This window comes from Crotalus tigris, unplaced genomic scaffold (genome assembly GCF_016545835.1).
Source record: "Crotalus tigris isolate CLP2741 ecotype Arizona unplaced genomic scaffold, ASM1654583v1 scf7180000017683.1919423, whole genome shotgun sequence".
NCBI lineage: Eukaryota > Metazoa > Chordata > Lepidosauria > Squamata > Viperidae > Crotalus > Crotalus tigris.
In genome coordinates this window covers 861,424-886,211 of record NW_024096563.1, presented here as the reverse complement: position 1 = coordinate 886,211, position 24,788 = coordinate 861,424, and the positions used below count along the sequence as shown (strand labels likewise).

Sequence of the window (24,788 nt, the reverse complement as noted above, 5' to 3'; positions counted from 1 at the left end):
GGAAAGAGAAGGAAGGAAGGAAAGAAGGAAGGAAGGAAGGAAGGAAGGAAGGAAGGAAGGAAGGAAGGAAGGAAAAGAGAAAGGAAAGATGCAGGGAGGGAAAGAGAAGGAAGGAAGGAAGGAAGGAAGGAAGGAAGGAAGGATGGATGCAGGGAGGGAAAGAGAAGGAAGGAAGGAAAGGAAGGAAGGAAGGAAGGAAGGTCCACATCCCTCCATCGCCCTCTTTCCATGAACTTCTGGGATCTGAAATTTCTGCCCCAATTCACAGCTCGGAGGCCAACAGGCGCAATGAATTCCCCACTGAGAAAAAGGGAATGCCCAACTGAAAAAACAGAAGGCGCCTTTTAAACCCTTTGCCCCTATTAACCTAGAAGCATTGGGGCACCTTTTGGAAACATCTGAGCCATCTTAACTTTTGTAGACCCTCCTTCATCTTTAGAAGAAAGCTGGGCCCCTCCCCTGTAGGGGTAACATGCGCATGCAGCATACTGCCCTGCTTTGCACCCCCACAAACCTCATAATTCTATACCCTTTGCCCCAGTGAAGCAGCCAAAAGGTAAGGGAACACCCCCTTGACCTAACGCCTCACGTACTGAAACAGATCACAGGCTTCCTTTCTTTTTCTATCTTCCTGTCTTTGTTCTTTATCTAGTTGTTGACCATATAATATGTAACTAGAAAATAGTTTGTTAGATAAAAGAATTATCCAATGAATAAACCATTGTCAAGCACTGAATGATTAAGAAAGCTTGTGTATGTAACAAGGAATATAAAAGCAATAAACACGACAGGGGTTGTCGGCTCAAGACAGGCCTGTGACTGTTTCTTAGTGCTTAAACTCCCCCACCTTTTGAAGATGCTCAGCCAAAGACCCCGATTGTCTTTTTCTCAAGAGGTGTCTAAATGAGGCGACCTAGGGAGGAGATGGCTTGGGGAAAGGCTGGGCCATAAGATCTTCAGAGGTTTTTTGGGCTGTTTCCATACCCCCCTACCCCACTTTCCTCTCCTACCCCCCCCCACCCCCCATGCCACCCGTCCCCGTTTCTCCAGCTGGCTGCCAGGGAAACATTAGGCAAAGGAAGACCTGATTTAAAAAAAACCCCAAGAAGCACCGTTTAGTGCAGTGGTAGGCAAGCTCGGCTCTTTTATGACTCGTGGACTGGCTCAGGAATTCTGGGAGTTGAAGTCCACGAGTCATAAAAGAGCCAAGGTTGCCTACCCATGGACTACAGGGGTTCTCAACCTTGGCAACTTTAAGACTTGTGGACTTCAACTCCCAGAATTCCTCAGCCAGCTTTGCTGGGAGTTGAAGTCCACAAGTCTTAAAGTTGCCAAGGTTGAGAACCCCTGGAAGATCCTTTCCCACGCTGTTGGAATCTCTTGGGGAATCTGTGCAGTTTGCTTGGCAAGGATACGGAATCCTTGTGGACGTCAACTCCCAGAATTCCACAGCCAGCATTGCTGGCTGAGGAATTCTGGGAGTTGACGTCCACAAGTCTTACAGTTGCCAAGGTTGAGAACCCCTGGAAGGTCTTTTCCAACGCTGTTATTCTGAGATTGGAGGTGGGTGGTATTCCGAGAAGGAGGGAGCGCGGTCTGAGTCAGTCGATCGCATCAGATCTCTCTCTCTCTCTCTCTCTCCTCCCCTCCCCCCTCCCCAGGATTTGCAGCTGATTCTCCTCCTCCTTGCAAACCGCCCCTTCCTGCCCCTCCCTCCCTCGGCTACGCTGCTCCTCGCGAGGAGAAAACGAAACTTTCACTTCTCCGCCTGCTCCGGGGTGGGGGACAGTGGGCGGGTAGCTTCCCACCCCCCCTTTCTCTCTCCAGCGGCCGCAGCTTCCAGCAGGGGAAGGGCACCCCCTGCCCCCCCCCACAAAACCCCGCGCTGTTCCTTCCTGCCGCCGATTTCAGGGGTGCATTCGCTGCCTTGCGGTCTGGGGTGCGTTTCCTTCTCCCGGGGGTCTCGGAGGGAGGAGGGAGGGAGGGAGGGAGGGAAGGGGGGTCTCGTTCTCACGTTACGGGGTTGCAACCCGCGGACAAGTTTGCAGGGCCTTCTGCCTTTCCCCCCCCCCCCCCGATCAAGGAACGGGGAAGCGGCTCGTTGACCTCGTCCAGACGTGCTTAACCCGGGGGTGGATTTGGGAGCGACCCGAGAAAGGAGGATTTCTCGTATCCCCGGGTGATGGGACTCGGGGGTTAAAAAGGTTGCGTTGGTGCTTTGGGGGGGAGGATTTCCCCCTGTAGTGTAACCTCAATTGGTTGGTTTGTTTGCTTCTTGGCATCCCTCCTTGTGTGATCCATCTGCCGGTTGCACTAAGTCAGTGGTTCTCAACCTTTTTAATGCCGCGACCCCCCAACCGGTCATAAGTCGAGGACTACTCAACCGGTCGTAAGTCGAGGACTACTCAACTGGTGCAGCACCGTTTGCAGAATGGGACTTTTGGCGGGCTCAGCAGGGCAGAGACAGCCTGGACCATTCCTATTGGCTTTTGAAAGCCAATAGAATTAGACTCTATTCAAGAGAGTCTATTCTATTGGCTTTCAAAAGTCAATAGAATAAAAGGGAGTAGCACAGCTAAGGAAAAGGGGGAAAAAATGGCGGACTGCGTTGTTTGGCGACCCCCGTGAAATGGTTGTTCGACCCCAAATGGGGTCCCGACCCACAGGTTGAGAACCACTGCAGTAAGTCCCCAACTTATACTTAAAGCATACTCTGCTCAGGGACAGTTAGCCCCCTTCTCTTTGGAGAGTTCCCTAAATGAATTAGACTGTGGAGGGACAGGAGACCACCAGGAAACCTAGGGTGGTAAACCCAATTGGGCAGGGGAAAAAAACCCAACATTTTTTGGGGAAAAAAAAAGTCTGGCGATTCCGTATCCTTGCCAAGCAAACTGCACAGATTCCCCGAGAGATTTTTGGTTTCAAGTTAAACTATTTTACTTTGTCCCACAGTGGCGGAAGCTCCTGGCAACCAACCAGGCTCCCTTTGTTGGGAGCAGAAATTGAAGCAAAGTGAGACATTTGATCTGAATTTCTTCTGGATCCAGGAACCCTTCCCGACTGGGTGCCTTCAGGTAGTCCGTGACTTACGGCCACAATTGAACCCAAAGTTTCTGTCGCTAAGCGAGGCAGTCGCGAGGTGAGTTTTTGCCCCATTTCACCGTCTTTGTTGTCACAGTTGTGGCATGTGAACCTCCGCTGGGAGGAGCTGTGTGGCTTTCGAAGCAGAACATCCAGATTCTATATAGCATCAGCCTTGTGAGCTGTCAATCTTCCTCTTTCTGCTATGTATTCAAAATGGACTAGGATTAATATATATGCATGGGTTTAGATATATGTAGGAAAACATACCTGGGATTCGTATTTTTAAAGTAAAAAAAAATATATATATATATCCTTCTGAGATTCGAACCTGGGCTACTTGCACGTTAGGCAGCTGTGTTGACCCCTAGGCCACACACACACACACACCACCCACACACCACACACATCTATATCTGTCTATCTGTGTGTGTGTGTGTGTGTGTGTGTGTTTGTAAAAAAGACATACTGATCTCCAGGACAAAAAATGTTATTGTGTACTAAGCTTATGTTAGCCACTGCTAACATTATCAAAGTATAAGCTGACATTGGAAAGACATTGCTTTTTATAGCCCTTTAAATGTCAGTAATTTGGTCATCGAGCACGTAATAGGTCTGTCAATTTGCTGCCCACATGTGATTGGCTGTATCAACCGCGATTCAACTGTGTTAGCCAATGTCTGCCTGACTCCCGTTGCTTTGCTTCCTGCCGCCCGTTATAGGCTGAATATGCTTATCATGTAATGTCAGGCTGTCCGATGTTGCTGTATGATTACTCCTACTACTATCATGGTCCAATGTGTTGTTGACATTTCATGTGGTTATACTGGTGAGTGCAGTTGTGTCGAATCTATGGCACGGTTGCCAGAGGCGGCACTCAGAGCCCTCTCTGTGTGCACGTGCACTGTCACCCCAGTCCTAGGCTTTCAGCTGGGTTTTATAAAACCTTTTCGCTTTAGGCCTCCGCAGCAATGTGCAAAAAAAAAAAAAAAAAAAAGGTTCAATCAATCAGTCAATTTCAACTTCTCGCGGGAAAAAAAAGATCTTGCAAAGTTGGAATTGATTGATTGAACTTTTTAGTCCCACCCAGTCTGCCGTTACCACTGCAGCCACGCCCACCCAATGGGCCACGCCCACCCGGCACCCGACGATGCATAAGTGGGTTTTGGGTTGCAGTTTGAGCACTCGGTCTCTAAAAGGTTCGCCACCACTGGGTTAGTGACTTCTCAGTTGCGCTTACAGCATTAGTTTGCTCTCTTCGATCTCGTAGCCGGTCCAGTCCGTTCTCCTGTATCATTAATTGTCATGTCTTTTAATTGTGCAGGTATATCAGTTGTTATGTGGTTAGGGTCCCTCACTTTTCTATCCTGGATGACGATACGGGAGGGGGGTAGCGGTCGATTTGCACCTTCTGACCTCTTGCGCAATTGCTCATGATGCCTTAACGCCTGATATGCCAGTAACAAGTCGATATGCCGGTTGGTAGAATACTGATCAGACAGCCAGGCTTTCTTCAACATGTGGCTGCCCTTTGTAGAATCTTGGGCAATGGCGAACCTTTTAGAGACCGAGTGCCCAAAAACCACACTCCCGTCCCCCTCCGTCCTGCCCACTGGGCCACCCATCACCTCCACTGGCCGCTACAGATCACCCAGGCAGCCCAGCAGCGCCATGGTGGCCACACCCTCCGCCCATGCCCCACAGCATCATCTGCGCACGACGGGATGCAAGGGCAGAGTCTTGTCCCCACTGCCTGGCTACCATGTCCTTGGCTGCGCTGCTTCGCGTGGGCTGTGCCCAGGGGTGACTCTCCTCTGGGGGGGCTGCTGGTGAGGAGGGGCCCTTGGGAGGAGGCGGGGCTGGTGTGTGTGCCCACAGAGAGGGCTCTGAGTGCCGCCTCTGGCACCCGTGCCATAGGTTCGCCACCACTGATATATATCATATATATGTATATAGCATGTGTACATGTGTGTTATGCAGGGGTGTGGGTAGACGTATACTGTCTTTTGAGAGCAAGTGACAAGAATTTCATTTTTAATGTGGGCCACTGTGCTCATAGTAAAAAATGACAATAAAGGTTATCTTATCCATGCGGTCCTTAAGTGAGTCTGACTTGCCCCACTAACTTTGCTTGTCAGAAGGTCACAAAAGGGGATCCCATGATCCTGGGACGCTGCCACCATCATAAATATGAGTTGGTTGCCAAGTGTCTGAATTTTGATGGGGATGCTGCCACGGTTCTAAGTGTGAAAAATAGTCAAAAGTCAGTTTTTTTCAGATCTGTTGTAATTTTGCATGGTCGCTAAATGCACTTTTGTAAGTTTTGTAAGACCACCTGTACTGAAAAAGCAACTGTTACAGTTAATGACACAATGTTTGCTTGCTTTGCCTCTGCTTTTAATAGCTTCCTATTCCACACACATTTCTCTCTCTCTCTCTCTCTCTCTCTCTCTCTCTCTCTCTCTCTCTCTCTCTCTCTCTCTCTCTCTCTGTGTGTGTGTGTGTGTGTGTGTGTGTGTGTGTGTGCAAACATCTGGGGCATATCTTTTCCAGATAATGGGAAAATAAATTTCAGGGGAGAAAAAAAAATCAATTCTCTTTCCTTGGGAAGCAGGAAAAGATGGGGTTAACCCTCCCTTTTCCCAATTAGGCACCCTCCACATATATTAAATTAAAACTCCCAGCATTCTCCTGGGGGCAGAAGCCACCTAATGCATTTGGAAGGCCTCAAAGCTCCAAGGAAAGCTGTTTTTTCAGCCTGGTTTGAACGTGGAGTGTGTGAACCCAACATAAAAAAATAATAATAAATACTACAGCACCGTGTTTCTCGATCTTGGAAGAGGGGTGGACTTCGACTGCCAGAATCCCACAGCCACAATGCTGGCTAAGGAATTTTGGGAGTTGAAGTCCACCAACTAAAGCAGCGCTTCTCAATCTTGGCAGCTGGAAGAAAGGTGGACTTGGACTCCCAGAACTCCGGAGCCAGGGGAATTTTGGGAGTTGAAGTCCAATTATTGTCCAGATGGTCATTCTTCTTAGCTCCATGGGCTTCATCTTGTCCTCTCTGCTTTTTCTCCAAGGATGGAGGGAGACTTCCAGTTCCTCTTGTGCGCGCGGTGCCAGAGAGAAGCCAGGAACCCCAAACTCTTAGCCTGCCTGCACACCCTCTGCAGTGAATGCCTCGAGGAGAACAAGCCCACTGGGCAGTGTCCGATCTGCGCCATCCCCATCCAGACCTCGCAGAGATTTCCGCTTCAGGACAACCTGCTTTTCATCAACCTCCAGGCCAAGCTCAACACCTACCAGAAGATCGTCAGGAATCAGGAGCTGCTTTGCAATCTCTGCAAAGGAGGAGCAGAGTTCTGGTGTGTCAAGTGCGAGGAGTTTCTTTGCCTGAAGTGTTACGAAGCCCACCAGTGGTACATGAAGCAGAAAAGCCACGAGACCCAGCGGCTGGCCGATCTGAGGAATGAGACGGCCCAGAGTTTTCTAGAAGGGGCGAGGAAGACTTGCAACCTCTATTGTGCCGAGCCCAGCCACAACAATCAGATCGTAAGGTGAGGGGTCTTCCTTGGCAGCCGAGAGAGGAAAATCAGGAACTCCAGGCAGTTCAAACAAATATATAAAGGTTTATTGGGGGCTGGTGATCTCAGTGAGAATCTGAACTACTAGCCGTCAAGGGAAATTAGCGGGAATTAAGAATAGAAGGAATTCAAGGTGGGCGGGATTTAGTTCTCTTGTGAGCACGAAGGGATTCGAGACTGATGATGCCCTTGACCCCTCCCTCCCTGGGGCTCAGTCTGCTCATCTCTTACACCAGTGGTTCTCAACTTTTTTAATGCCGTGACCCCCCAACCGGTCGTAAGTTGAGGACTACTCAACCGGTCGTAAGTCGAGGACTACTCAACCGGTCGTAAGTCGAGGACTACTCAACTGGTGCAGCACCGTTTGCAGAATGGGACTTTTGGCGGGCTCCGCAGGGCAGAGACAGCCTGGACAATTCCTATTGGCTTTTGAAAGCCAATAGAATTAGACTCTATTCAAGAGAGTCTATTCTATTGGCTTTTGAAAGCCAATAGAATAAAAGGGAGTAGCACAGCTAAGGAAAAGGGGAAAAGAAAATGGCGGACTGTGTTGTTTGGCGACCCCCGTGAAATGGTCGTTCGACCCCGACCCACAGGTTGAGAGCCACTGTCTTACACCGTCCTAACTTCAAAGGGTTGTAAGTTGAGATCTCTTGTGAGCGTGAAGGGATTTCAGAGGGATGATGCCCTTGACCCTTCCCTCCCTCGGGCTCAGTCTGCTCATCTCCTATACCTTCCTAACTTCAAACGGTTGTAACTTGAGATCTACTCATTTTACTTGAAAACAAATTGGCAATGCCATCTTTTTAATCCAGGAAAAGACAGAAAGGATTCGGGTGTCTTTTTTTAAAACAACAACAACAACAATAACTGGTCTTCTTGTGCTTAACAGCATCTACTGTCGTGGCTGCCACAAACCCATGTGTTGCTCTTGTGCCCTGCTCGATGGAGAACATTACAACGCCAAGCTTTACAGTGACATCCGGGTGGAAATTGAGAGCCGGAAGGAGGAACTAAGCAAGGTCAAGGTGGAGCTGGTGGAGAAGAAGAGGAATTACGAGAGCACCTATCACAAAGTCCAGGAGCGACTGCAGAAGCTGGAGAAGGTACGGAACGAGACCCGAGAGCTGATCCAGAAGAAGGTGAAGGACATGGTCCAGTGGATCCAGCACAAGGGGGAGGAACTTGTGGAGAAAATGGACCGACGACTGTGTCTGGAGCAAGATGAAGCCAAGAAGAAGCTGGAGTCTACGGAGCAGTTCCTCAAGCGAATGGAAGCCGGTGAGCAGCTGGTGGAGAAGATGGACCTCTTTGCCTCGGACCAAGAGGTGATGGACATGCAACCCTTCATCAAAGACTCCCTGGAGAGGCTCAAGAAAGAGAAGTTGCCCGCTTCGAGCTTTCGGATCCAAGTGGAGAACTTTGATGAGGTCAAAGGGGAGCTCCAAGATCTGCTTAGGAGAGTCAGAGGAGAAGGTGAGAAGCTTTTGAAAAGCCAGTTCTTGTGGTTGTCCTTTTTCTGGGGGTGGGGCAATGGTGTCTTAAACAAGACTGGAAGATCATAAAGGAACATCTGTGGAGACATCTGTGGGACAGTCATCAAGGAGCCTACAGCCATATCGATACCAATGGTATTTTTGATGGGGAACCCAACTGAGCCCTAATCTGTAAAGGAGGGATGTCTAAACTGGGCACCTGTGGACTTCAACTCCCAGAATTCCCCAGCCAGCTAATTCTGAGAGTTGAAGTCCATGAAAAAAGCAGGATGAGTAACACGATGATTGGAGAAGTTGTAGTACCAACACTTTTGGTCACTACAGACTGTGGAACGTTGTTTAGGAATTGGTGCTGAGCAACTGGTCTGTCTCTTGGTTGAAGAATCGAGGCAGAACCCTAGGCCTTCAGCCCAAAATTTGATCCCCTTAATCTAGTCTTAATTCTCTGTTCTGCTTCTAGATGCCTTTGGGTGTACAGTTTCCACGCCCGGATCTTGCTGTTCGCTGGTCAATTCGGTAAGCTTGAGTTGGGTGGATATGGAAGTGGACACTGCAGTCGAAGATGGTGAGGGCCACTGATGCTGGGCCTGAGTCTGGATCACAGGACCCTATTTTGTCACCTATCCTGTGGGCAGAAGGTTGATCAGTAACGACAAGTCGTCCTTTTCTTAAGACCACAACTGAGCTCAGAATTTATGGTGTTGAGAAATCTCTTAAGTGAGTTTTGCCCCGTTTTGTGACTTAAGTGAAGTGAATCACTGCAGTTGTTAAATTGGTAACACGGTTGTGAAGTGAATCTGGCTTCCTCATTGACTTTGCTTAGCGACTGCCCCAAACGATGACACTAATGTTAAGCTCAGTTACAGTCATAAGTCGAGGACTTTTTGTATAATAGCATGTCTCAAATATCTTTATCAGGAATATCATGTAGACCGGCTTCCTTCTCCCCACCTCTGTTTGCATTAAAACTCGTTTTAATCTCTTCTTCTTCTTCTTCTTCTTCTTCTTCTTCTTCTTCTCCTTCTCCTTCTCCTTCTCCTTCTCCTTCTCCTTCTCCTTCTCCTTCTCCTACTCCTTCTCCTTCTCCTTCTCCTTCTCCTTCTCCTTCTCCTTCTCCTTCTCCTTCTCCTTCTCCTTCTCCTTCTCCTTCTCCGTCTCCTTCTTCTTCTTCTTCTTCTTCTTCTTCTTCTTCTTCTTCTTCTTCTTCTTCTTTTTGCTGTTGTTGTCTGCAGGATAGTCTGCACAATGAGAAAACTCCACCCAGATCCCAAGGGGTGAAAACACAAAGGCCCACGTACACCGTCAGTGTTGCCAAAACACCACAAGGTTTTGTAAGTGTTGGTTATCTGCAATAGCTTTTCGTTGTTTCACCTGTTCAGATTTCTCTGCGGGTCAGTTTCAGCTTATTTTTTGGGGGGGGGGGCTTCCAATTTATCATAACGGGGAAAAAATCTGTAAATTTTCACTGAATTTTCCTTGAAGCAGGGGTAGAAATATTTCTACTCTGAAATGAGTTCTTTTTGGCTTTGCTTCTAAGCTAAGGTAACATGCATTTGACCCCAAAAAGTTACCTGCTCATTTTTTTCCCCCCTCTGAAAACACCAAGCAGGTCTGACTGAAATAGTATTAGTTTATCCACTGCTTTCTTTTATTACTTTTTTAAACCTCCCATAGTGTAAGCAGTGAAACCTATTCTGATAGGAAAGGAAATTCCTGTTTGAGGCAAAGACCAGACAATTAGGATTGTTTTAAGGAGAAATTGGGGAGGTGGGCTTGAGGACTGACTCAAGAACCGGCCAAACAGCTAGATTATGGATCTATCTGGAGTTTGTATATTAACTGAGGATCTTTTTTTCTATCGTTCCGTGTTGTTTTTGTAAGCAATGCTCTTAGAGCAGGGGTAGGCAAGCTTGCCTCTTTTATGACTGGTGGACTTCAACTCCCAGAATTCCTGAGCCAGTCATGCTGAGGGGAAAGGGAGAGTTTCCAAGGTGAGCCATGCTGGCTCAGGAATTCTGGGAGTTGAAGTCCACGAGTCATAAAAGAGCCAAGGTTGACTAACCTTGTCTTAGAGCAGTGGTTCTCAACCTTTTTAATGCCGCGACCCCCAACCGGTTGTAAGTCAAGGACTACTCAATCAGTCGTAAGTCAAGGACTACTCAACTGGTGCAGCACCGTTTGCAGAATGGGACTTTTGGCGGGCTCAGCAGGGCAGAGACAGCCTGGAAAAATTCCTATTGGCTTTTGAAAGCCAATAGAATTGGACTCTATTCAAGAGAGTCTATTCTATTGGCTTTCAAAAGCCAATAGAATAAAAGGGAGTAGCACAACTAAGGAAAAGGGGAAAAAAATGGTGGACTGCGTTGTTTGGCGACCCCCGTGAAATGGTCGTTCGACCCCAAATGGGGTCCCGACCCACAGGTTGAGAACCACTGTCTTAGAGTAAAATAAACCAGCAAAAAAAAAAAAAATGCAATAAGCAACCTCATTGGAATATATGAAAAACCGTGTGCAGCCATAGGCATTTAAAAGGGGCATGAAATGAAATTGCAAAGGAAAAAAAAATCATCCATATTTAGACAGGGACTGTCTTGATAGCCAGCTGAGTCATCCCTACAGGTCATTCTCGACTTAACAACAGTTCATTTAGTGACCATACCAAGTTGCCACATCACTGAAAAAAGTGACATGACCTGGTTTCACGCATACGACTGTCGCAGCATCCCCACGGTCAGGTGAACAAAATTCAGACATTTGGCAATTGACTCCAATTTATGACGCTTGTTGGCGACCTCCCAACAAGCGAAGTCAATTGGGAGAAGCCAGATTCACTTAACAACCGGCTACTAACTTATCCGTCGTGGTGATTCACTTAACAACTATGGCAGGAGAAGACTTTAAATGGGGCCAAACCTACTTAGCCACTGTCTCACGTGGCAAGAGAAATTTGAGGCTCCATTGTAGTCGTAAGTCAAGGACTCGCTACAAACTTGGGACATTAATTGTTGGGTGTTGGTTGGAGACTTTGACTGTGTTTGTCTTGCTCGCAAAAACCTACGTTGGCTCAGTCCAACTCTTTGATGGAAATCTCTTTGATCCGGATTGTAGACCACTTCGATTACGTCACCCAGTGCTAAGCGACCGATCACCCAGTTGGAGAAGTCCATCCAGGCTTCACCCAAGCTGATGAAGTTGGAAGAGCATGAGTGCAGCGCTCGTGAAGTCTCCAGCAAGCAAGTTCAGGAGAAGGTTCTCAGGTCTCCACCCCTGAATCGTGAATCGACCCCAGAGCCAGAGCAAAAAGAAGGTGCCAAATTGTTTGGGCCCAGGGAAGACTCACCTGCTGGGATCTGTGAATCAGGTAGGAGGAGAAGCAACAATCACACAGGTTGAACCCCGGGAAGACGATGAAAGGACACCCTTCAAAGTGGACCTGGAATCGGAATCAGAATAGAGCTGGAAGGGACCTTGGAGGTCTTCTAGTCCACCCCCTGCTCAAGCAGGAGACCCTATACCAGTGATGGCGAACCTTTTAGAGACCGAGTGCCCAAAAACTGGCCCCGCCCCCGATCCACCCCTGCCCCCGCCTCCGCTCTGCCCCCCATCCTGCTTGCCCACAGGACCACTCACCGCCTCCAGGGCCTGCCGCAGATCGCCCAGGCAGCCCAGCAGCGTCATGGCGGCCACACCCTCTGCCTGCGCCCTGCAGCATCAATTGTGCGGGATGGGGTGTGAGGGCAGTGTCTTGTCTGCGCTGCCTGGCTGCCATGTTCTTGGCTGCATTGCTCCATGTGGGCCATGCTCAGGGGCGATTTTCCTCCAGGGGGCTGCTGGTGAGGAGGGGGTCGTGGAGGGAGGCAAGACTGGGCCAATGGCATGCGTGCCCACAGAGAGGGCTCCGAGTGCTGCCTCTGGCACCTGTGCCATAGGTTCGCCACCACTGCCCTGTACCATTTCAGACAAATGGCTGTCCAGTTTCTTCTTCAAAACCATCCAATGATGGAGCACCCACAACTTCTGGTGGCAAGTTGTTCCACCTGGAACTAAGGAGAAACTTCCTCACAGTGAGAACAATTAATCAGTGGAACCACCTGCCTCCAGAAGCGGTGAATGCTCCAACACTGGAAGTTTTTAAGAAGAGACTGGACAGCCATTTGTCCGAAATGGTGTAGGGTTTCCTGCCTGAGCAGGGGGTTGGACTAGATGACCTCCAAGGTCCCTTCCAACTTTATATTGTTATTGTTATTACCATTGTTATTATTATTATCGTATCATCTAGGGAGGGTCCCTTCCAAGCTGCTTTCTTCACTCCCATTCCTTCTGAGGGCCGTGTTTCCTCTTATCCAGCCATTGAGCTATGGATCTTCCCCCTGCCTCCTGAGGGGATTCTCACAGCCCTTCACACACCAATGGGCCAGTCCGAATCCTCAGATGCTCCCGGCCTCCAAGATGCTAAATAAGGAAGACTCGGTCCATTGTGTGGCATTCACACTTGTGTTTTTTCTGCAGAGGTCGCCAGTATTGTGATCAGTAGTTCTGATGACACCGAAGATGACGCTGTGGTGAGTGTGACGAGGACCTTGCCCTTCAGGATTTGTGAGGCCTTTAGATAGTGCTCCTGAACTTTGGCTGTTGGAAGATATGTGGACTTCGACGTGCAGAAGTCCATGCAGACGGGGGAATTCTGGGAGTTGAAGTCCACACCTCTTCCGAATTGCCGAGGTTGAGAAACACTGCTTGAGATATGGATTGACTACATTTCTCATCATCCCTGTTGACGCAACAGGAAGATTTGTGGCCGTAACAGCCCTGGAATTCTGGGGTATGTAGTCACAAAAGCCCTGGAGTTCTGGGAGTTATAGTCACAACAGCCCTGGAATTCTGGGATATGTAATCACAAAAGCCCTGGAATTCTGGGATATGTAATCACAAAAGCCGTGGAATTCTGGGGTTTGTAGTCACAAAAGCCCTGGAGTTCTGGGAGTTGTAGTCATAGTCCTGGAATTCTGGGATATGTAGTCACAGCCCTGGAATTCTGGGATATGTAGTCACAGCCCTGGAATTCTGGGGTTTGTAGTCACAAAAGCCCTGGAGTTCTGGGATATGTAGTCACAAAAGCCCTGGAGTTCTGGGAGCTGTAGTCACAAAAGCCCTGGAATTCTGGGAATTGTAGTCACAAAAGCCCTGGGATTCTGGGAATTGTAGTCACAAAAGCCCTGGAATTCTGGGAATTGTGGTCACAACACTGGGAAAGTCTGGTGCTCTTTTGGTGTGATCCAGTAAAATTGGTTGAGATTTCTGTCTGTTTGTTTGTTTTCTTCCAGTGACGATCTGCTTGTTCCAGACCGGTTTCCAGTAAGCTGAGCCTGACTTAGCAGTCGCACGATGGATGTGCAATTGGCACTTTTCTCCTGTGCTTCTGCTAATGACATCCCTGAAGAGTAGATAGCTGCCTCATAGCCCCAATTCGGAGCTGTTGTTTCACTCCGGGGCCTTTGAATCATGGAAAAGGACTGTCTTTCTTTTTTCCTTGTGCAGTTTTAGCCAGCCTGTAATTACAAGCACTGAATCATGCATTGCTAATCTTCTTCAGATCCACAGGCCTTGGGGGGGGGGGAGAGTCAGATAGGATTACTGAACAAAAATATTTTATCTCTCCGCTCAGTTTCTGAGTTTTGCTACCTGTCTGTGCTGCTAGGAGTTTCTTCCAAATAATCTTAGGGGTTTTTTGCCTGCTTTATGACTCAGTAACTAGAGGAATAAAATGTGTGTGTGTGTGTGTGTGTGTGTGCTGCCTTGAATTTTTTTTGTAAAAAAATAAATAAAAAGGGAAATAAATAAACAGGTTTTACAAGCTAATTTCCCCCAATATGCTAAGCCCAAAGCAAATAAAGCACATTATGACTAGCCCAGGGATGGCGAACCTTTTAGAGACCGAGTGCCCAAACTGCAACCCAAAACCCACTTATGCATCGTCCGGTGCCGGGTGGGTGTGGCCCATTGGCTGGGTGTGGCCCATTGGGTGGGCGTGGCTGTGGTAGTAACAGCAGACTGGGTGGGACTAAAATGTTCAATCAATCAATTCCAACTTTGCAAGAACTTTTTTTTTTCCCCACGAAAAGTTGAAATTGACTGATTGAATTTTTTTTTTTGTACACGGCGGTGGAGGCCTAAAGCGAAAAGGTTTTATAAAACCCAGATGAAGGCCTAGGACTGGGGCGACGATGCACGTGCCCACAGAGAGGGTTCTGTGTGCCGCCTCTGGCACCCGTGCCACAGGTTCGCCACCGTTGGACTAGCCTGTTTTGTGAAGTTTGCATCTTGTTTGTGTGGTGTAAAGACAAGAAACAGCAGGTGGCACTCTAACACAAGAAGAGTTTACTTGCCTTGCCTTGGTGCCTCAAAAGAGCAGAATACAAGAGATACAGGAGAATATTGTAGCTCAGCGTTGAAATGAGGGCTCCATGATGCTTCTTTGAGCTTGGTTGTTTTCTTGCAGACGTTTCATTACCAAACTAGGTTACACCATCAATATACTGGGGTCATTAAGTGAATCACACAGACGTTAAGCAAATCTGTCTTCCTCTATTGGCTTTGCTCCTTACTCGGAAGATCGCAAATGGTGATCACATGACCCAGAATGTGGCAATCTTCATAAATAAGTACACGCTGGTTGCCAGGTGCTCAAATTCTGCTCTTGTGACCATGGGGGCACAATGGATGTAGGTCCGAGGACCGGTCATAAATCAGCATTATCGGCACTGTCATAACTTCAAATGGTTACTAAATGAATGGCTCTGAATTGAGGACTATTTGTATCCTCGTCTGTATGAAAAAGGGGCATCCATGTTCTCAAACAGCCTCGGCAGAGCAGTCACCCACCAGTTGCATGGACTTCAATGCCCAGAATTCTCAGCGATTGCCCTGCTAGCTGGGGAATTCTGGGAAGTGAAGTCCATACCCTGGATCTGTTCAGATGGGGCGAAGCTGTGCTAAAGCACTGCTTCCCAGTTGCAGTTTTTAAAAATATTTTCTATGAAACAATTTGGATCGCTTCAGTCTTACAGGGTGAGTACAAAACAGACATTTGCAGTTACTAAGATTGTCGGACGAGCAGGCTCAAAAACAGCCAGGGAAGTGATTGAAGCCTGGGAAACGGGAGTGCTGATTTACCATCAGCTTATCAAGTACTTGGGAGACGAGGGCTTGGCAGCACGAGGAAACAACGGCCAACAACTTAATAACCAGCCATCAACATCCCAATCGACAACTAAAAAACCACATACCGGTACAACAGGCACCATATAAATAACGTGTAAGAGTTCACTTAGTGGCCGAAGTTAACAACGGCCCTGAAAAAAAGGGACACGACCGTTGTAGCATCTCCATGGTCACGTGAACAAAATCCAGAGCCTTGGGAACTGACTTGCATTTACGACCATGACAGTCTTGAGGTCACGTGATCCTCTTTTGTGGCCTTCTGACCAGCAAAGTCAATGGAAAACCAGATTCGCTTAACAACTGTGTTACTAATTTAACAACCACAGTATTCACTTAACAACTGTGGTCAGAAAGGTCCTACGATGGGGCAAAATTCACTTAACAACCAAAATTTGGGGCTCAATTGTGGTCGTAAGTCAAGGTCTACCTGTACCACACATACCTGTGCTGCTAGAGAGATGTTCCCTGAGGATGGACTCCAGCACCAGAACAAAAGCTCAAAAGATTAAATCTCTGGTCTTGGCAACCCGACCCAGATTGGATCCTGCAAATATTATCCTGGGACACGTAGATTCGCCTTCATGCGTGAGAAAACAGGCTGGATGTTGATGGGTGAATCTGCATTGGCCATATTGAAATATGCATGACATAGAGCTGGAATGTGTAAAACCTACATCTACAATGAACACTATTATAAATATTTGGAGGAGTTGAGAGGCTGGGCCAAGAATTTTTTCTGGATGCTGTAGTTTAGAATAAGAATAGAATAGAATAGAATAGAATAGGACAGAATAGAATAGGACAGGACAGGACAGGATAGGATAGGATAGGATAGGATAGAACAGATTGTAGAATAGAACAGATAATAAAATAGAATAGAATAGATTGTAGAATAGAACAGAGAATAGAATATAATAGAACAGAGAATAGAATAGAATAGAATAGATTGTAGAATAGAACAGATAATAGAATAGAATAGAATAGATTGTAGAATAGAACAGAGAATAGAATAGAATAGAATAGATGGTAGAATAGAACAGAATAGAATAGAATAGAACAGAGAATAGAGTAGAATAGAATAGAATAGAACAGATTGTAGAATAGAACAGATAATAGAATAGAATAGAACAGATTGTAGAATAGAACAGATAATAGAATAGAATAGAACAGATTGTAGAATAGAACAGAGAATAGAATAGAATAGAATAGAACAGATTGTAGAATAGAACAGAGAATAGAATATAATAGAACAGAGAATAGAATAGAGTAGAATAGAATAGAATAGAATAGAAAAGATTGTAGAATAGAACAGAGAATAGAATAGAATAGAACAGATTGTAGAATAGAACAGAGAATAGAATAGAATAGAATAGAATAGAACAGATAATAGAATAGAATAGATTGTAGAATAGAACAGAGAATAGAATATAATAGAACAGAGAATAGAGTAGAATAGAATAGAATAGAATAGAATAGAATAGAACAGAGAATAGAATATAATAGATTGTAGAATAGAACAGAGAATAGAATAGAATGGAATGGAATGGAATGGAACAGAGCTGGAAGGGACCTTGGAGGACTTCTAGTCCAGGCCTCTGCTGAAGCAGGAGAACCTATACCATCTCAGACAAGTGACTGTCTAGCCTCTTCTTAAAAACCTCTAGTGATGGAGCACCCACGATTTCTGGAGGCCAGCTGTTCCACTGGTTAATTGTCCTCACTATCAGGAAGTTTCTCCTTAATTCCAGGTTGCTTCTTTCTTTGGTCAGTTTCCAACCATTGTTTCTTGTCCTTCCCTCTGGTGTTTTGCAGAATAACGTGACCCCCTCTTCTTTGTGGCAGCCCCTGAAGTATTGGAACACTGCTGTCATGTCTCCCCTATTTTTTCTTTTTTTTAGACTAGCCAAACCCAAGTCCTGCAGCTGTTCTTCATATGTTTTAGTCTCCAGGCCTTTGATCATCTTAGTTGCTCTTCTCTGAATGTTATTTTAATTGCCCCAGATCATTGCCCCAGTTCATTCAAGTGAAGAAGGTGCGAGCATTTTAAATTGCCTGTAAAATAACAGTTTACCTTTCGGAGCCGTAAATAGCACTGCCAGTTTGAACTAATCCTCTGAAATGGCAGCTGTAATATTCAGCCAGCTCGATTTGCAGCAATTAATTATGCATTGCTTAATTTAAATGGTTCTCAACAATCTCTGCAAGAGCCGGTGGCAGAGTTTCGTTCGCAGCGCAGAAATCCACTGCATTTATGAAAATTGATTTCACTCGTTCGCCTCCCCTGTCCCGAAGTAATGAAAGCCGAGGGGCACAGTTTAGGATTTAATTTATGCCGCCGATTTCAGCGACATAAATTCTCAGTGAAGTTAGCTTGGAGAAGCAGTTAGCTTTGTAACTGGCTTATGCTTCTAATCAAAAGCCTTTATTCAAATATTGGGATGAGTCCCTACTGACCAAGGACAGCGGCTTGCAAGCCACTGTTGTCCTAGAAAACATTTGAATAGAATAGAATAGAATAGAATAGAGCAGAGCAGAACAGAATAGAATGGACTGTAGAATAGAATAGAATAGAATAGATGGTAGAATAGAATAGGATAGAATAGATTGTAGAATAGAATAGAATAGAATAGAATAGAATAGATTGTAGAATAGAATAGATGGTAGAATAGAATAGGATAGAATAGATTGTAGAATAGAATAGAGCAGAGCAGAGCAGAACAGAACAGAATAGAATAGATTGTAGAATAGAATAGAATAGTATAGATTGTAGAATAGAATAGGATAGAATAGATTGTAGAATAGAATAGAATAGGATAGAATAGATTGTAGAATAGAATAGAATAGAATAGAATAGATGGTAGAATAGAATAGGATAGAATAGATTGCAGAATAGAATAGAATAGAATAGTATAGTATAGATTGTAGAATAGAATAGATTGTAGAATAGTAGAATAGGATAGAATAGATTAGAATAGAATAGAATAGAATAGAATAGAATAGAATAGATTGTAGAATAGAATAGGATAGAATAGATTGTAGAATAGAATAGAATAGAACAGATGGTAGAATAGAATAGCATAGAATAGAATAGGATAGAATAGAATAAGATAGAATAGGATAGAATAGGATAGAATAGATTGTAGAATAGAATAGGATAGAATAGATTGTAGAATAGAATAGAATAGGATAGTATAGATTGTAGAATAGAATAGATTGTAGAATAGAATAGGATAGAATAAATTGTAGAATAGAATAGAATAGAATAGAATAGAATAGAATAACAGAGTTGGAAGGGAGCTTGGAGATCTTCTAGTCCAACCCCCTGCTCGGGATATGGTTATGCCTGGTGTGTAATGCCCAATAAACTAGACACAACGAGGTGGAGATTTGCAAAAACTTTACAGATGGTCCTTGACTTACAAAAGTTTGTTTAATGACCGTTAAAGTTATGATGGCATCCCCATGACCCATGTGATCAATATTCACATTTGACTGCTTGATTGTTGGTCTGACCCTAATCCTGGTGTTTGTCTCTGGTGGTGCTGGTGGCTGAATCATTAAACGAATCAACCCAGAGTTCTTGCTCAAGGAACAAACAAAAAGCCAGGCTCAAATAATCCTACTTGGGACACCTTATGTGAAGATCCGGCTCTCTGGAGAAGGCTTTGATGTTGGGAATGGTGGAAGGAAAGAGAAGAAGAGGACCACCAGCAGCAAGGGGGATGGACTCCAATACAGCGGTGACGGTGGAAGACCTGAAGAACCAAATTAGGGACACATCATCATGGGGGGAAAATCTATGTGGTTGCTAGGAGTAAAAAAAGGACGTCAAGGCACATAATCAATCAATCTATCAAATCCCACAGGAATTCATTTCTTTCTGTAAAGTAAACCAGTATTTCTCAACCTTGGCGACTTGAAGATGGGTGGACTTCAACTCCCAGAATGCCTCAGCCAGCTGTGCTGTCCACCCATCTTCAAGTCGCCAAGGTTGAGAGATACTGAGGCAAACCATCTGGGTTATAGTGAAGTGGGAGAAACAAGAAAATTAAAAGGCGGCGGGTTTCTTCTGCCCCGCAAGTCAATGAAATGACTCTTAGCTTTTTCCAAAACAGATACGATTTCCAAAAACAACAAATCATAAAGCGCAGGAATGGGTAGGTGGCTGGAGAATTCTGGGAGTTGAAGTCCAGCCATCTTCAAGTCGCCCAGGTTGGGAAACACCATCAGCACCTTGAGTTGCGAGAGTAGAAGGAAGGCCTTTGTGTCATGAGAGCAGCCTGTGCGTGTTGTTTTGGCATCACTGCAGTCTGCTATAGAGACATTGTGGGTGACTGGGCCAATCACCAGGAGACCGTGAGTTCTAGTCTTGCATTAGGTATGAAAGCCAATTGGATGACTTTGGGCCAATCACCAGGAGACTGTGAGTTCTAGTCTTGCCTTGGGCACAATACCCTGCTGTCTGATTTTGGGCCAATTACCAGAATACAGTGAGTTCTAGTCCCGCCTTAGGCATGAAAGCTGACTGGGTGACCAGGAGATGGGGAGTTCTAGTCTTGCCTTGGGTACGAAAGGTGGCTGGGTGCATTTGGGCCAGTCTCTCTCTTTCTCAGCCCAACCCACCTCACAAGGTGGTTGTGCTGGGGGAAATAGGAGGAGGAAGGCGTATCAGATACAGTCACCACCGTGAGTTATTTATAAAAGTAAATAAAAATAAAAAAGCCTACCCTACAGACCCAGCCCCTTGCGCCTATGTTAATTTCAAAGGATGGCGCGAGGGGGGGGCAGTTAAGAGACCAAGGGGTAGCCCTCTTTGGGCCCCCAAGGCAGGAAAGTGAAAGGGAGAGACCAGCTGAAGAGACCCCCATTTGTTCTGATTTGAATTCAGGATAGAAAAATCAGAGGGAGAAAGGGAGAAAACCACTGCAGCCCCAGCAGAGGAAGAACAAGCATAGCGGACCCGTTCAGATGATTATCTAGATTTTCCCCTTCGTCTGGATCCTGGCTTTCCTACCACAGCTGCCCAGTTGGAGGAGGAGGAGGAGGAGGATAACAATACCCCCTCCATCCTTGCTTGGGCTGGGCAGAGGGGGGGGGGAAGGCTTGGAGGGCTCTTGACATGCTAAATTTTGCATGGCTTTCGCTGGGGAGGGGGCTGCGCTTTCCACACCCACTCAAGAAACGGAAGGTGGGCCGGGCCGGGCCGGGCTGGGCGCGTCCGCGGGCGCCTGGGCTGCGCGCTCGGGCTGGCCAGCTCCGCTGAGCGAAGGTGAGGCTTTGGCAAAGGGGCGGTGGGCGGCGAGCGGGAGGAGAGGGAGGGGGCGAGACCCTCTCGGGCGATCCGGGGAAAATCCGAGACTCGGAAAGGCGCTGCCCTCCCGACGGCCAACCTCATCCCGAAGGAAGGAAGGAAGGAAGGAAGGAAGGAAGGAAGGAAGGAAGGAAGGAAGGAAGGAAGGAAGGAAGGAAGGAAGGACCCACGGCGGCTCCCCGTCCCGAGTGGGGCGGTGCCACAGGCGATCTTAGTCCCATGCCTGGAGTTCCGCAGGGCCCCCGAAGGAAACGCTCTCGGAGCCCCAACTGAAGCGGTAAGGGGTCTGGGTGAGGCTAGGGACGGGGTCCGGGGAGGCTGGAGAGCTGGCAGCAACCTGTAGGCGCAAGGAGCAAACCCCCCTCCCTCGCCCGCCAGGGAAGCCCCCGTTGGCAGGTCCCATTTGTCTGGGCGGGGGCAGGGCGGGGGGGGGGGTGTAACTCAAGCCAGGCGGGGCATCATCTGCTTCAGGAGAAGCGGGGGGGGGAGCAGGTTTCAAGTCAGCTGCTTGCCTTCCTTGGGGAGCCAGAAAGTGTCCTTAGATCTAAAGCACCCAGACACGTGGGGGCTGTTTTTTTTCTGGGGGGGGGGAGGTTAGCCGGCTGTGAATCCAGGCGTCCCGAGAGCGCAGGAGGCGAGGCGAGGCGAGCCAGAGAAGGCTCCTGCTTGCGACTCGCTCTGGATCAGCGCAGCCCAAGCACAGTTTATATCTTAGCCCAAGGAGTGGTTGATTGACTAAACCATGGCTTAGTGAGGTAAGTAGACCTGAAAGGGGGCAGACGGACGGTAGATGGATAGACAGATAAGGTGATGGGAAGGGACAGCTTTGCGAACCTCCAGCCCCCCCCCTCCCCAGCCCTGCTCGCAAACCGTTTCGGGTGGCGCGTGCCAAAAGGGAGAGGACGGGCGGGGTGGGGGGGGGCGTGGAAGGTAAAGGGGGAAACTCCCGGGATAGACAGGCTGGTTAAGGATCAGATTCAAGCGGGATAAGGGAGAATAAAGAAGGAAGACGGGCGATATCCAATGGGCGGAATACATTGGCGCGCCGTCAACTCAGCTGTCGAGCCAAACACGTGTCGAGCTCCTGGGTCGTAAGAACCCGGCACGGATGGTTAATTGACGGCTCTCTGCCCCCCCCCCAAGCCCCGAGGATTGGCGTGGAAACACGGCTTGCCAGCGCAGGTTGTGTGAGGTGCTTCTTCTGGCTGCGGATGATGGGGGTGGGACTGTGGGACTGTTGGAGGTCTCTGTCTTCCTTGGCATGGAATATTGGGGTGCAGCTCCGAGAATCCCATTATCTGGGGATGATGGGAGTTGCTAAAGGTCTCAAGGCACGGGAGGGGGGCAGGTTGGAAGGAAAGCAGACGGGGAGTGTCTGACTATGGGGTCCTGGAAGGGGCTGGGGGATCCGGGGGGGGGGGAGCGCAAGCATCTCTCAGCCTCTCTCTCTTTTCCTCCCCCCCCTGCAGATCCAAGATGGTGGCCACGCTTCTGCTGCGCGCCTGGCTGGCGGCCTCGGCTTTCTGGTGGGTGCCCAGCTCCGGCTGCCCGGAGCCTTGCGCCTGCGTGGACAAATACGCGCAACAGTTTGCCGACTGCGCTTACAAAGACCTGCAGACGGTGCCGTCGGGGCTGCCTTCCAACGTGACCACGCTGAGCCTCTCGGCCAACAAAATCACGGCGCTGGCCCGGGGCACCTTCGCCGAGGTCACCCAAGTCACCTCGCTCTGGCTGGCCCATAACCAGATCCGCGCCGTCGAGGAAGGCACGCTGGCCGTGCTGGGCCAGCTGAAGAACCTCGACGTCAGCCACAACCAGATCGCCGACTTTCCCTGGAGCGACCTGCGCAACCTCAGCGCTCTGCAGCTGCTCAAGATGAACAACAACCGGATGGTCCACCTGCCCGCCGGCGCCTTCGCCGCCCTGGGCGACCTGCGCTCTTTGCGCATCAACAACCACCTCTTCGGCGGCCTGGCCCAGGGCACCTTCGACCCGCTGAGCTCGCTCTCCCACCTGCAGATCTACAACAACCCCTTCAACTGCACCTGCCAGCTCATGTGGCTGAAGAACTGGACGGAGCACACCTTGATCTCCATCCCGGAGCGGGAGGCCATCGTCTGCGCCGCGCCCGAGGCTTGGAAGGGGCAGCCGCTGCTCAAGGTCCCCTACATGCGCTGCGCCGCGCCCGCCGTCAGGCTCAGCTCCCAGCCGGAGCTGCAGAGCCTGGCCTACGGCTCCGCGCTCGCCTTGCACTGCCACGCCGAGGGGCTCCCGCGGCCCGAGCTCACCTGGCGGATCGAAGCCTCCGGGCAGACGCTGGAGATCGCGGGCAGCGAGGCCGACCGGCTGAACGCGCTGCCACCGGCCAGCGCCGGGGAGAGGCGAAGCTTCCGCGCCTTCCCCAACGGGACCTTGCTGCTCCCTCACCTGGGCAAGAAGGAGGAAGGGACCTACACCTGCGTGGCGGCCAACGAGGTGGGCAGCAGCCAAAGCTCGCTCCGCCTGGCCCTGGCCGACGCAGCCCCCAAGGACCCCGTCGGCAGCCCCAACGGCGAGGCCAAAGCGCCGCCCGGGGAGCGCAAGGCGTCCAAGAACAGCGTGATGAAGCCGGAGGAGACGCGCAAGCTCCTTTGGCCGCCGGTCCCAGACGCTGCGCGCGATCCTGACGAGCCCGGCGGCGGCAACAGTGCAGGGCCCGACGACTCCGACTCGGGGACGGACGCGGCCTCTCGTCCGGCCGGCTTCGAGCCTCGCTGCGGCGGCGGGAGCAGCGGCGGAGCGATCCAACCGCTGCGCTACGTCTCCAACCACGCGTTCAACCAGAGCGCGGAGCTGAAGCCGCAGAGCTTCGAGCTGGGCGTCATCGCGCTGGACGTGTCGGAGCGCGAAGCCAAGGTGCAGATCACGCCTTTCTCCGGCCGGGAGAAGGGCCAGCTGCGCCGGCTCTACCTGTGCCAGGAGAGCCGTCGGGGGGCGCCGCCGAGGCTGGTGCGCTGGTCGCAGATCGAGGAGGGCCTGAACTCCTACTGGTTCCGCGGCCTCGTCCCGGGCACCAACTACTCGGTCTGCCTGAGCTTGGCGGGGGGCGAGGAGTGCCAGATCCAGGTGGTCTTCAGCACCAAGAGGGAGGTGCCTTCCTTGCTGATCATCGTGGTGGTCAGCGCCTTCCTGCTGGCCCTGGCCACCCTCCCGCTGCTGGGGGCCACCTGCTGCCACCTGCTCTCCAAGTACCAGGGCAAGACCTACCGCCTGATCCTCCGCGCGGCGCAGAACCCCGGCGACCAGATGGAGAAGCACATGGCGGCCGACTTCGACCCCCGGGCCTCCTACCTGGAGTCGGAGAAGAACTACCAGCCCAGCGAGGTGGGCCGGGGGGAGATGGAAGAGGAGGAGGAGGACGACGAGGAAGAGGAAGAGGAGGGGAGGGCCGGCGAGGGCGGGGGCCAGCTGGCCAGGGACCCCAGCTTGGCGGCTGCCTCCCTGGCGGAATCCCAGTCCAAAGCCAATCCGGAGGAGTTCGAAGGGGGCTCGGAGTACAGCGACCGCCTCCCGCTCGGGGCCGAGGCCGTGACCATCTCCCAGGAGATCAACGGCAACTACAAGCCCCCACCTCGCTGAGCTGGTCCGGCCGGCTCCCCTCCCAAAACTCGGAGGCGCTCCCGCCTCGCCGGAGCCTCGGATCCAGCGAGCTGTTTATTGGGAAGGGTCTCCCCTTGGCACAAGGGCGGGACATTGGGATTTCAGCCTAGGTTGGCTGTGGTCGGGGTGGGGTGGGAGTTGGGGTGGGGATTTTTGGGGGTCGTGTTTTTTCTCTCCCCAGCTCTTTCTTAGGGGGGGGGGCTGACCTATTCGGACATTTGAAGGGGTCCGTCGGGGGGAGGGGAAGCGAAGCGGTGGAGAAATTCGCACTCCGGTTTTGAAGTCGGAAATTGTACATGCACCAAACCTCGGTGTTGGCCTTCCTTCCTCTCTCTTTGACACGTGTCTCCCCTCCTTTTCCCTCACTCGGGTTGAATCCGTTTCTGGGTCAAAATCCAAAGGTAAGGATGGAGTAGAACCGGGGTTTGGGTGGCTAGTGGCTGCCTGAACGACTGG

The 24,788-nt window shown here is 49.5% G+C and overlaps 2 protein-coding genes across 3 annotated transcripts; both read left to right on the top strand.

Annotated features, from left to right (window-relative positions):
- Positions 1 to 1,800: 1,800 nt before the first annotated feature.
- PML (PML nuclear body scaffold) lies at positions 1,801 to 13,999 on the top strand. Its single transcript, XM_039337570.1, has 9 exons — positions 1,801 to 1,939; positions 2,953 to 3,139; positions 6,162 to 6,638; positions 7,558 to 8,141; positions 8,622 to 8,677; positions 9,394 to 9,492; positions 11,270 to 11,522; positions 12,671 to 12,723; positions 13,486 to 13,999. The coding sequence occupies exons 3-9, from the start codon at positions 6,163 to 6,165 to the stop codon at positions 13,486 to 13,488; spliced, it is 1,524 nt and encodes a 507-aa protein (XP_039193504.1). The 5' UTR covers positions 1,801 to 1,939; positions 2,953 to 3,139; position 6,162; the 3' UTR covers positions 13,489 to 13,999.
- A 6,833-nt stretch (positions 14,000 to 20,832) lies between these two features.
- Positions 20,833 to 24,405, top strand: ISLR2 (immunoglobulin superfamily containing leucine rich repeat 2). Of its 2 annotated transcripts, none has more exons than XM_039337500.1 (2): positions 20,833 to 20,970; positions 22,163 to 24,405. In XM_039337500.1, the coding sequence occupies exon 2, from the start codon at positions 22,170 to 22,172 to the stop codon at positions 24,309 to 24,311; it is 2,142 nt and encodes a 713-aa protein (XP_039193434.1). In that variant the 5' UTR covers positions 20,833 to 20,970; positions 22,163 to 22,169; the 3' UTR covers positions 24,312 to 24,405. The 2 variants fall into 2 exon arrangements, with proteins under 2 accessions (XP_039193434.1, XP_039193433.1); XM_039337499.1 differs by lacking the exon at positions 20,833 to 20,970 and adding an exon at positions 21,309 to 21,448.
- The last annotated feature ends 383 nt before the right edge of the window (positions 24,406 to 24,788 follow it).